At 39.8% G+C, this 13490-nt stretch overlaps 1 protein-coding gene across 1 annotated transcript in view; it reads right to left on the bottom strand.

Annotated features, from left to right (window-relative positions):
- The window catches only part of EIF2AK3 (eukaryotic translation initiation factor 2 alpha kinase 3), a 68237-nt gene that overhangs the window by 9347 nt on the left and 45400 nt on the right, over window positions 1-13490 (bottom strand). The window contains exons 11-15 of the mRNA XM_068564698.1: window positions 11123-11245; window positions 8332-8481; window positions 6111-6891; window positions 3644-3811; window positions 318-419 (exon numbers count right to left, since the gene is read on the bottom strand). Coding sequence (XP_068420799.1) covers window positions 318-419; window positions 3644-3811; window positions 6111-6891; window positions 8332-8481; window positions 11123-11245 — 1324 coding nt within the window. The remainder of the gene's footprint in view (window positions 1-317; window positions 420-3643; window positions 3812-6110; window positions 6892-8331; window positions 8482-11122; window positions 11246-13490) is intronic.

Here is a 13490-nt window from a genome sequence, read left to right on the forward strand (position 1 = left end):
TCACCAACCAACACCGTCACCGCCACTCCCTTACCCTGTGCTTTGCACTTATTACAAATTTGAGTGCGAGATATCGTTAAGTTATGATGAATTTAAGCAACAACAAGGAACAGACAACTCGACTCAACCATTTTTGAAGACTGAGCCTTCTGTGGAAGCAAATAGTCTACAAATCCTTTCTGCATCACTCACGTGACCTCTTCTACGTCAACCAGTCTGCTGGTATTAGGAGTAAGTTACTCTTCTTCTAAACCTCTTTCTTTTGTGAATTTAAGAGTATTTTCTTTTTCTACCTTTTTAGAGGGGGGAACACTTACCCTGACCCTCTCCATATGAGTGCCGAATGGGTACAGCAATTCAAACAGAATGAGGCCTAAAGAAAAGATGTCCACTTTATGAGAGTAGTTGTTGCCATGAATCTGAAATTCCAAATAAAGAAGAAATATTAGGAAAACATTCACGGAGATAGTACAACGGATAATACGGCATCAGTGAATCCAGACATTGACTCAGTCTCTTCTTGGCTTAAGTGTATGTAAAAATGTTAGCAAAGAGTTAATCATTTCTCAAGCCTCTTTTCTTCAATTCACCACAGCCAGAGTAATTAAAGTACTCAGCATTACAGAAGGAAGCCCAGGTATAGCTCTGAGATATGCATCAGTAAAATCGGCCCAGCGGAAACCTGGAGCCAGGAGCCAGGAGCCAGGAGCCAGGAAAAGCTGCTCCCCTACCCCTGGGGTGAAGTTTTTCAAAGCAAGCACTATCTAAAGCAAATCTCTCATTTCTAACCATCTTAGTCCTCACCTATTTTTATGAGAAAATCTTCATTACTCCAAACCACTAATCAACTGTGGTTAGCCCTCATTACGGTACTTAATTATGGACTTCACTGCATTCTTGGTTGTATTTTTCATGTGTGTTATTTCTTATTCTTCACAACTAGATTATAAAGTCCTGGAGGGAAGGGAACTGCTTCTTTTGAATTCTCACCATCCAGCACTGGGCTAAGTACAGAGAAGGCCCTCAATAAATACTTACTTGTTAAAATGAACAAATGAATTACAACCCAACTACTCTATTAAACAAAGCCTCATTCAAATTAAAAGTGACCTCCTGGGGACTCAGAAGAACCCTTTTATTTGGGAAAATGACTCTAGGCACATAACGACATTTGGCAAAAGGCCAAGGAAGCCCTCACTTTGGGAATACTCACACCAGCATTTCTTGTTGGGGGATCACAAGGTATTTGTCAACCTCCTCTCTAAACTACACTTGATACCTGTCTCCCTGGTTCCTTCTGAGACCCAGCCTGCCTTTCTGCTTATAGACTATCAGGTGGGAAGTTCCAGTGACTGCATCAGGCTGCACCATCTTCCTCCCTTCCCTTAGCTGTTACTGGGGTCTGGGAAGTATTCAAAGAAAATATGTTCAAGACAGAGTTTACAGGGGTACAGTGAAAAGGACACCTCATACACTATCTGGAGAATATTAATTAACACACCTTCATGAAAGCAACCTGGCAATAAATGTTGACTACCACTTAATGGTTCTATTTAAATTTCATCCACCCCAGGGTAGATGGAAATGCAGACAGAGATTTGTACACAGGGATGGTTATCACAGCGATATTCCTAACAGCAAAATGTCTAAGTCACTAAAACATCCAAAACAAATGTTTCCCTTCTTAAACTCACTTTTAATAGGTAACACATTCACATGATTCAAAAAGAAGTATACAGTCAAGCTTCCCTCCTGCCCATCCCTTATCTGCCCAGTCCCCACCAGTCACTTCCCCTCTACCTACCGCCCCCAAAACTATCTGTTTCCTGTACATCCTTCCAGAGCTCTTTATATAAACGTAAGCAAATATATAGCTATCTTTCCCTCCTTTACACACTATACACACATTTCTGCCCCTGGCTTTTTCCACTTAAGACATTCTTTTTTAACTCTTACCTATCTAAAAATGCCTAATTTCTTTTATACGAATAACTTTACGGCCAGAAACATGATTTGTGCGTCACAGCTATTTTTCATCCAAACTGTAAATGTTGATTTATTGTCCTCCAGGGTTGAGTGTTATAGAAAACAAGCTCTTTAAGCTGTAACGTGCTTTTTTTTCCTACTAAATACTTACACTATTTTTCCCTTATCTTGAAATTCAAGATGTCTAAGTATAGGGGTCTATTAAAAATTTTCTTTAATTAAATAAAAAAATAAAATTTAAACATAAAAAAGAAAACACTTGAATAATGCAAACAACTCAAGAAGTCTAAAACGATACTGTACAACAGTAAAATAAAGGCCAGTTCCTATGACTGGTCTCTGATATAACCTTCCAAAGATAAACTAATCCATCAGTTCTCAAAGTGTGGTCTATGGATCCCTGGGGACCCCAACACCCTTTCAGGAGGTCTACAAAGTCAAGACTGTTTTCATAATAATTCTAAGACATGATTTGTCTTTTCACTGTGTTGACATGTACAAAATGGACCAAGGGATGTTAAAGTAACAGAATACAAAATGTTCACTGCTATGGTTTTGGATTCAGGGCAAATGACTCTTCAGAAACTTCTGCTTATTGTATTTTGATGTGCTGTCAAAGAAGAATGCCCACAACTACCTGAAAATGGTATTAAAATATTCCTCCTTTTCCAACTGCCTATCTATGTGAAGTCAGATTTTCTTCATATACTTCAACCAAAATAACATAGTGCAAGGGATTAAATGCAAAAGCAGATATGAAATCTAACTCTTTTAAGTCAGACAGTAAAGAGCTTTACAAAAATGTAAGTAAATGCCACTCTCCTCACTAGTTTTCTTTCGGAAAATATTTATTTTTCAGAAAATATCTTGAAGATGTGATAGATTTAATATTGTCATTTTTAACTGAATTAAAAATTTTACAAATTTCTGTTTCAATCTCTAATATGGCAAATACTGATGGATAAAATTCCTTAAGGAAAATTCTTGAGCTCTCTCGATCATGTTTACAAGTATAAACAGGCATTGATCAGGAAGTCTGAGAACCGCCGATCTAAGCATATGTAAGCTTGTGAACACCATCAGTGCAGTGGTGGCCAGGGATGCTGTGCTGGTTCTCCCAGCATGCCCTGCGTCCCTCCACTCTTCCAGTCTCTGTTCAGTTTATGGAGCTTTTCCTTGGAAGACTCAGCGCCCCACAAGGCAACACAGCGCAGCCTGTCCGCCTTTATTTCCTGCCATGGTACGTTCTGGAAGCTGCCTGTGGATTACTGTAGAGAACAGCTTAGAACACTACCTCCAGCTGGCTCTGAAAACAGTTCCTGCATAGTTCACACAGGGTGAATGACAATTAAGTTTGGGAGGAGGACATTCAAAATCTCATTCTAAGTTTCTGGTTGCTGTCAGGTTCCGGTTCAGAGGGTGAGCACACTTCATGCGTTTTTAGTATTTTTCTTCCTCCACACCCCAATCCAGGTTGCGGAATTGTACCCTAGCTGTGTTGCCTGTGGAACACTTCTGCCAGTTTTCATCATTTTCAGCTTTTATTTTATTGGGTATTTTTAACACGGCACGGATGGAGATTCACGGCGCACATCTAGCTTGCTGCCATCCTAATTAAAAATCTATTTATTCCTCAGAAGGAAAACGAAAGGCTCACCTGTTCTGGGCTCATATACAGCTTGGTCCCCACTTGTCCTGTGTGTCTGGCGTACCCTGGCATTGGGGTCAGAACCAGCTGGTCTTCTTCATCCTGGTCCATTGCAGTCACCAATCCAAAGTCTCCAACCTTGACCACATCATCCATTGTAAAGAATATGTTGGAAGGCTGGAAAAAAAATGAAACAGACAAAAGCATGGTGGGTGTGTATGGAGGAGGAGAGAAAGTGAAGAGAATTATTTAAATGACTACAGAAAATAAATACAAGACACTAGATATTCTCAAGCATGTTTCTCTTTACAATGGGCTAATATGAAAATAAAAACAATCCTTCGATGCTAGACAAGTACTGTGAGTAAAGAAGAGAAAAGGGTAGCAAATGGAGTATTTATTGAACATCTATTTATTTATATATTTAAATTTTATTTATTAATTTTTTGGCTGCGTTGGGTCTTCGTTGCTGTGCATGAGCTTTCCCTAGTTGCGGGGAGCAGGGGCTACTCTTTGTTGTGGTGCCGGCCTTCTCATTGCGGTGGATTCTCTTGTTGCGGCTCTAGGCTCTAGGCACAAGGGCTTCAGTAGCTGTGGCTCGCGGGATCTAGAGCGCAGGCTCAGTAGTTGTGGCGCACGGGCTTAGCTGCTCCGCGGCATGTGGGATCTTCCCGGACCAGGGCTCGAACCCGTGTTCCCTGCATTGGCAGGTGAATTCTTAACCACTGTGCCACCAGGGAAGTCCCTGAACATCTATTTAAATAAATCCTTAGAGATTCACATTCCCTAGGGTCTAGGGTACTTAAACCTCAATCTCATTATTCTATATACTCTCCCTTGGCAAGCTCCTCTACATTTATGACCTAAGCCATGATAATAATAATAATAATAATAAATAGCAAATGCATATATAGCACTTGCAGTGAGCCAGAAGCTGATCTAAGTAGTTCATTACTATTAACTCATGTAATACAACGCTTTTAGTCCTATTGGTCTCTCATGAAATGGTCCCCCATTTCACAGATGTGAAAACTGAAGCCCAGAGAAGTTAAGTAAGTTGCCCAAGGTTACCCCACTAGTAAGGGGTGGAGCAGGGATTCAAACCCAGGCAGTCTGGCTCCATGAGAAAAGGACTTCTGCTCCACTGCCACGTGTCCAATTCTTGCCCTACGGTAGCTAATCAATACTATTTGGTGAATGAACGAAACAGACTGATCTTCAGGCTCGTGTCTGAGAGGGGAATGTAGGCTGTCAAGGAGAATAAGAGCCCTTAACTACAATCTTGTGTTGCCTCTTCTAATACTCACAGGATCCCATATACCCCACAACCCCCATCCCGAGTTCTAAACTCTCATATGCAACTGTTCATAAGATACATCTAACCACGGGCTCCTCAAACTCAAAATCCCCTACGTGAAATATATCGTCTTTCCCTAGAGCCTACTCTCAGTTCACATGACCACCATTCATAGCCCTTGAAATAAGGGAAAAGGAAGCCATTTAGCTCACAAAATTGACTTTCACTGGGCTTCAAATACTGCCAGATAAAAAACACTTTATTTCAAAAGTCCAAAGTGCCATCATACAGTTTGGACTTTGAAACAATGAAGTTATTGCATATAACCAACATCTATAGTGATACCCTCCTACTCTCCCTCAAATAACCTTGTAAGAGAGACAGGATTAGACTGCCTTAAATTTCATCTTTCCTCCCCTCTCCGTGCTCTGCTGTCAGCTGTTATTTACCCAACACTAACAGACTTTTTTTTTTTTTTTTTTTTGGTTCTCCAGCATCTTTCCATACCCCTACGCTTCTACCAGAAGTAGCCTGATGTGACTTTGGGAACTCTCTTCTTCTGGGCAGCAAGTCCGTGGTTCATACGGGATGTTATCTGGAGGTTGCATCCAGAACTTGCATCCACCAATCAGCGTAATCCCAGCCTCTGGCCAGGCGACTGGTTTAGGGATGCATATGTGTTCCTGGCTTATCGATTAGAAGAAAACCAGGTAAATCAACTATACTCCAATAAAAATTAATTTTTAAAAAAAGCTCATTTAAATGAAAAAAAAAAAAAGAAAACCCAGGACTTCTGATCAATAGCGGGGGAAAGTGATACTTTTCTCCCCAACACCTCCAAAAGACTTAAAACATGGAGCCCTGAGAACTTCTGGCAGCTATGTTGAGACTGATACATGACAAACACGTGACCAAAATACAAAAAGGTTAGAGGGTCTAGAAGGTTTAACATTAGGCTCAATGATAGGTCAGAATGAACAGAATACACAGCTTTTCAACTGGGAATATGTATATATATAAAAAACTGGATCACTTTGCTGTTCACCTGAAACTAACACAACACTGTAAATCAACTGTACTTCAATAAAAATAATAAGTAAGTAAATAAATACAATAAATGACTTTAATAGAAAAAAAAAACCCATTGAAACCCTTGGGTGATGTTCCACAAAAACAGACCTTGAGGTCCCTGTGCATGAGCCCTTTGCCGTGCAGAAACTCCACCGCCTCCGCGATCTGCAGGAAGATGTGCAGACACACGTTCCTCTCTCTTTCCTCAATGGTGCAGCGGCTGTTCAGCCAGTCTTTGAGGTTTTCCTTTCTGCACAGCTGCATCTGGATGTAAAGATACACCTTCGGTGAACTGGGTTGGAGTTTTTCCGCAGAGTTTTTAGCGAGAGCTAAACTTAAAGTGGTTGGTCTTGAAGGAGAAATAGACAAAGTAGGTTCCGAGGAAGACTTGCTACTGGAATGCTGGACTGCGGTTAGTTTATCAGCACAATGGTTGCCAATAGGCGGTCGGTTCGTTTTGGGCTCTTCTTTGCTGGACGCATTATCACAGCCGGAATCTTCAAATACTATAGAAGAGGAGGTTCGCTCCCTTGACCTTACATAAGGGGAAGCTTCAGAAGGACAAAGTTCAAAGGAGTGTCCCTCGTCATTGCCATCCCTAGTACCGTCTTCCCCCTCGCAGTCTGTAAGGCAGCTGTCCTGGAGGTTGCACACCGCGTCCACCGACTCACTCGTGTCTCTGTGGTCCATTCCGGAAAATTCCAGCGGAGAGAACTGGCTCTTGGACGAACCTGTCTGGCCACAGGAAATCCCGACCGAAAAAGACCTACTGCTTCTTGGAGAAGGGGCTATGATTTCAATGCGTTCCTTTGTAGAGAAAGGATCCATTCTGCATATTTTAACGGATGGCGCATCCGCGGGACTAGGAGAGCTGAGCGGCCAGTCTGTGCTAAGAGTGGGAGAAGTACAAAGGGATGAGAGTGAATATGTGTTGATTAAACTACGTGAACTACATCCTTTGTTTGCTTGCTGATTGACTGATTTTTATTGAAGTATAGTTGACTTACAGTGTTGTAACTACATGCTTTGTCTCCAAAGCTTCAACTATAATAAAGCCAGTTACCAAATGACAACATGGAAATTCAATGAAAAACATGCCACAGGAGACAAAGAACAGCACCGTCCATCCATTCCTTAACTGGAAACCTTGGTTTTAAACTGGAAACAGTTATCTGGGACTGTCATGCCCAGAACAGCCGAGGCCTATGTGCAAAACACAAAGCACAAAGGAAGACCAAGGCCAGAACCCCTTGGTGGCGGCGATTCGGAAGCCCCCATCCAAATTAGGGCTTGAGACACAGGGTTACTTCACCTGGTCCTTCTGTGGTTTGGCTACTGGCTGTGTATATAAGTGTCACTGTAACTAGGGACCTACGTGGATCTAGGGCTGTGTTTGGTACTTTCAGCAGGAATTTTACCCCAGCTCTTTACTAAATAGTCTATTTGTAGCCTGCTTCCTTTTTGTTCTCATTTAGTAGTTTTTAAAAGGGCCTTCCTTCCTAGAGAATAGCATATTTAACATGGGAATTATCTTCAGGTTGCCTAAGGTCATGGTTTGTTTTTTTCTTTTTGGTTTTTGGCCTCGCCGTGCAGCTTGCGAGATCTTAGTCTCCCGACCAGGGATCGAACCTGCGCCCTTGGCAGTGAAAGCGAGGAGTCCTAACCACTGGACCACCAGGGAATTCCCATAAGTTCATGTATTTTTCTTTTTTTTTTTTGATGTGGACCATTTTTTTAAAGTCTTTATTGAATTTGTTACAATATTGCTTCTGTTTTATGGTTTTTTGGGGTTTTTTTTTGACTGCAAGGCATGTGGAATCTTAGCTCCCGGACCAGGGATTGAACTCACACCTCTTGCATTGGAAGGCAAAGTCTTAACCACTGGACCACCAGGGAAATCCCAAGTTCTTGTAGTTTTAACTGCAAATAGTTTAAAACTACTTTAGAAAGGAGTTGTAAATTGCTAACTACTAAGAAACTGAATGAAAATTTAAAATAAAAAATGGAGACAAAAGCAGACAATATCTCTTATTGAGAAAGGCTACTGTAAATCCTTCAGTGAATTATAAGTCATAGAGCTCTATCTACCAATGATTTTAGAAATTCATGTTCTGGACAAAAAAGTTCATGTTCTAAAAACTAAATCAACTTTTCACTTAACAAGTGACTAGAGAACGTTCCAAAACATGATGACAGAAACAGTAATCTGCTGTTATTTTTCTTTTAAAAAAATCATCTCTAAAGTTATAGAAAGGATATTTTGTTCATGTAAGCCAAAAACTAGCCTGAAATAAATACTAGTTTTTAAGTCTATGTCTAACCAAGTTACCTTTCATCTTTCAGCCAAATTTCATCCATTTTTTCTTGCCACTTCTCTGGTGGTGCTTCCAACCAAGCATTGAAATATCTAACAATTCCTGGGTGTTCAAGCTTGGCTAAGGCTTTAACTTCTCGCATTACCTTTTCCCGAGCCAATTCCCTGAAACAGAGAAACAATGAAGACACTGAAGGTTGCTCTGATCTGAAGAAGCAATCATATCCAAAGACAGTACAAAACAATAAAATAAAACTCTCCCTTGTTCTAAAATTGGAAACAGACGAGTCAACCTAGTGGCATAATTCTAATAAGCCAAAGAGTAAATAAGTCTTGTATTAGAAAAAAATATGTATTTATAGTATTTCTTTTTCCTTCTAGAAATAAATGCTTACAAGTACATCTATCCATTCAAATAAAGAGTTCTTAGCTGACTAAAAATGAATGACTACAGACCCTTGAAGATAATTGCTTAATGCTTGCTAATTAATAGGGGGATGAAGAGGTAGAAGTGAAGTATTCAGAAAAGAGAGCTCAGCCTGGCAGCTCAGGAGGATGGAGAAGGACCAGCCCGACAAGGCACATACAACAATCCAAAAGGCTTGTACGAGCACCTTTGTCTGTTTAAAGCCTCAACTACTAAATATCATAGGCAATGATGTTTAACCAGAAAAGCATCTGGATTTGATCTTCTGCTTTGACAGCTTTTCTGACGGATCTAAGCTCACATTCTAGGGATCCCACCATCACCTGAAACAACATAATAAATATAAGTTATATCCCCTTCCATCCCCAAGAGACAGTCAGCTACTCCCACTTTTCTCTCTGTGTTTCATTACTGTTAATGGTCCCACCCTGAGAATCCTGGTAGGTTTCTGAATGTTCCATATTCAGTGACCAAATCCTATCAGCTCCTCCTTTTTAATTCCTGATACTCATTCCTTCCTCATCCGTCTCCACTTCTGCTGCACTAATGCTCTGTATCTTAGGACTGAACTTTTGCAAAAAAAAAAAAAAAAAATCTCCTAATGAACACGCTTGTCTCTTACTACGTACCACCTCCACTTTGATCACGTCATTCTTCTGCTCAAAGGCACAACTGTCTATGGAATAAAATCTAAACTCCTCTGCTTGGCATTTAAGGTGCTGGAACCCACCTTTGCCATCTTTCTTCCATACTCCCCTTCATTCTCTTTTTTTTTTTTTTTTGGGGCTGCACAGTGTGGCTTGTGGGATCTTAGTTCCCCAACCAGGGACTGAACCCATGCCCGCTGCGTTGGAAGGGCAGTCTTAACCACTGGACCGCCAGGGAAGTCCCTCCCCTCCATTCTTACCCTTGCTCCACTCGTGCCAGAATCCTCATTCACCTCTACATCCCCTGCGAATGTTTGCCTAGAGCCTATGCTCAGGCCATTTCACGTACTTGGCCATCCCTCCCCTACATGTGTGTCCACCAAGGGACAGGCTACCCTTGAACACGGCACAGACAACACTACCACCACAAGGCTTGCTTTCCTTGACTGCCTTTCGGCTACCTCTGCACTTTCTTCATGAGAAGCTATTTACTAAACTAAACCACAAGTCACAATCTTCCTGGCTTTGCAGTTATTTGAGTATATATACAAAGGCCTCAAATAGTTATAGATTCTTGAGGGCAGAAGCCTTTCTTAATTTTATATCCTATGTGGTACCTTGTACATATGAATATTTAAACTGCTCAAAAATTACATACCAAAGAAAAGAATTAGTCCCATAGTACTCAGACTGTCCCATTCCTATGTCCCTATCTGTTGAACAGCATGTTTAACTACTAATTAGGAAGATAGCCCAGAAATTAGTGCACATTTAATCAAGAATCCACAGGAGGCTTCCACAATAGATGAAAAGGACGGTGTTACTGAAAGCCCATCATCTTAAGCATCACACTGTTCTGAGCCCAAAATTCCACTTCTAGGAATCTACCCTAAGGAAACAGATGTGATCAAAATTTTATATAAAAGATGAACGGTGCCAAGTTTTTGTTTTTTTTTTTGGCCGCGCCGAGAGGCATGCGGGATCTTAGTTCCCTGACCAGGGATCAAACCCATGCCCCCTGCAGTGGAAGCATGGAGTCCTAACTAATGGACTGCCAGGGAAGTCTCCAAGGTTATTTTTAATTGCAACAAGCTGGAAACCTAAATATTTAAAAATAAGAAATGGTTAAATAAGATATGGCACAAGTATTAATTGGACTATTTTCCAGTCATAAAACACTTTCAATATATTTTAGCATTTCAATAACATACTCTTAATAGTAAGGAAAATACTGAGAATACAATGAAGGAAGCAATAGATAAAACTGTATTGTATTGATAACCGTGCTACCAACTAGGTAAATTTATGACCAGAAAAAAAAAAAAAAAATCAAAAGAAAATACCCTAAAATGTTAAAAGTGTTTATTACTGGGTAGAGTAGACACGGATTGGTTTTTGTTTTAATACTATTCCTTATTTTCCACAATAAATATAGATCATTTTAAAATGGTGCTATGTATTAAAGTCTATAGTTATTAAAATTCACTATGGGAATGCCCTGAGTTGTTAAGAATCAAAAACAAGGGCATATTTTTTAAGTAGATACAAAGCGGTCAAAGTAGATGACATTTTTAAAAGATAGCTAGTTACCTGGTAGCACTGAGAACATAAGATTCAGAAGGTCAGAAACTATGTTTTCTATAGTCTCTATGCAGTATAGTAAGGACATATTGCCCATGAGATTAGATAATATAGTCCTAACTCCAAGTTTACTAAAAGTACCATCCATTACCTGTTGGGGAGACGGATTCTCTTGATAGCATAATTGCAGTCATCAACTTTGTTTCTAGCTTCAAAGACAACTCCAAACCCTCCACGACCCATGCACTGAATTGGTTCAAAATCTGTTAGATATCTTAAAAAAAAAAAAAAAAAAAAGTAAATTTTAAAAAGTTTGTAATAGTTTTACATTTTGTACTAATAGTTCAATCTTATTTTATGATACGTAAAAATGTATAAACTAAGTTTCCTAGAACTTATTTTAATAGAGTGTAGTTTAAATTCTAATAGCATTCTTTGCTTTTCTGTCTGTATAAATGAAGCAAACACATTTTAATTTTGCCTCTGGGAATTTTATAAAAAATTTAAAACTTCTGCTTAATGGGGAATCACTTGTTAATCACTTATTTTTCAGCAATTTTAGTACTGTTCTGTCCTATCCAATACTTTCCATCATCCATCAAAACAGTTTAGCCTTAATTCTCTAAACTTTTTACCTCTTGTGGCATTCTGTATTCAAGTAGAAAATGTATTTTAATCTTATGCCAGTGCCTGTATATTTTATGGAAAAGATTTAATCAGTCCTATTACATTTATGTACGTTTTTAGCCAGAATCTCTCAAGGAACCAAAGCTATCTGAAATTCGCTGGGGTGCCTCAGGGGTCAGTGCGTTCATCACCAAAGGTATTTGGACAGAAGCTAACTCACCATCTGGCACTTACAGATGGACCTCCACTTTGTAGCCTACTTCCCCTGTTGACCTCTCTGGTCTGCTCTGTATACTCCAGCCAACTTGCACCAGGCTCTCTCACAACTTCAGGGCTTTTGCTTCTGCTGTTTGCTCCAGTGGGATGCCCTACTTCTTTGGACTTAATAAAACTCTATTTTTCTTTCATTCTGCTCATCTCACCACCTCTATAAGGCCTTCCTAGACCCCTATCTTAATGTTCTTATAGCACTTTGCACATACTACTTGGAACTGTTTAAACTTAGTCTCAATATTCTGCAGTTATTTATAAGCAGCTTTCTCTCTCCACTGCTACTGAATTGTAGGGACCCTGACTGCAGGAAAGAATTCTTTTTTCTCTTTGTATTTCCAAAGCCTGGGATCACCTGGCAAATAGAAGGTCTAACAAATATCTATCGAATAATGCATGAATTAATAAATGAATGAATGCATGCATGCGTGCTGTGGAAGATATTCTTCCAGCCATGTGAGGGGGAGTTGAATTAGATGATCTTTGGTGCCCCTTACAAGGCTAACTTTATTACTTTATGACTTGCACACTCATATTAATTTAGCAGTTGGCTCAGCTGGTTAGAGCATGGTGTTAAGGAGGAGAGACAATAGATCCCAACCCTCCATGGGCCAATTACCTTCACAGAGAATGAAGAGTAATGATCTGTATCCCTAAGAATAGCTAGTCAAGGTACTTGAGTACAAATCCATCTCCCCAACTGCAAAAGCCCATGAAGTTCTTGTCCTACTCCTGGAGAGCCAATTGAATTATCTTCCTACATTAAAGAAAACACTTATATGAAAATGGATATATCTTTTGAAAGGAGAAACATCTTATATATGATTACAGATTTTATAAATGTAAGTATCATCTTGCCTCAGGTCCCAACTTAGGACTTAAATTCATGACTGAATCCAGAGCTCATGTTCTTCATAATGCCTAGAATATAGTAGGCACTCAGTATACATCAGGTATTATACAGAGCTCCTGTATTTTTAAAAACAATCAGCTGTTCTCTTCATAGTGAATAAAATGGAAGGAAAATTGAGTCTAATTCAATTTTAGAGTACATTATTCCAATTCTCTTCACAACAGCCTTACAAATATATGCTTATTCACCATACCCCACTCACCCTCCCATCTCCACCTGTCTCTTACTTACTCATGATTTATTATGACGCCCTCTTGAATCATCACAGCCAGAGTTAGTTACTTAGCTCATGGCTTTTTTCCTTATATGTTTATGTTCTCTCTAGTATCACCTTCCCCTGTAGATTTTAAGCTCCTCCAGGGTATAGGACCAGTCTTTTTATTTCTCCCAAAGCCTGAGATACTGCACACAGTTGTTCAGAAAGATGCTGAATGAACAATGAATGGCTTGGGTAGTGAACTGCCCATGGAGTTGATGGGCCCCTCTCCTCTCCCTCACTCACTGCCTGCTGGTGGTGTTGGCCACTGACATATAAGTCAGCATCTTTATTAGCAAGGGTATTAAAGCCCTCACCACTTGCTAGTCACCTAGTATACGTTTTGCAAAAACATACGGATTACAGGCAATTCTCAATTTTTGAGAAGACGGTATGAATGCAGCTTAGATTTAAGTCCATAGATAATTAAAATAACCCACATTTTAGCTGTAA

Source organism: Eschrichtius robustus, chromosome 15, assembly GCF_028021215.1.
Source record: "Eschrichtius robustus isolate mEscRob2 chromosome 15, mEscRob2.pri, whole genome shotgun sequence".
NCBI lineage: Eukaryota > Metazoa > Chordata > Mammalia > Artiodactyla > Eschrichtiidae > Eschrichtius > Eschrichtius robustus.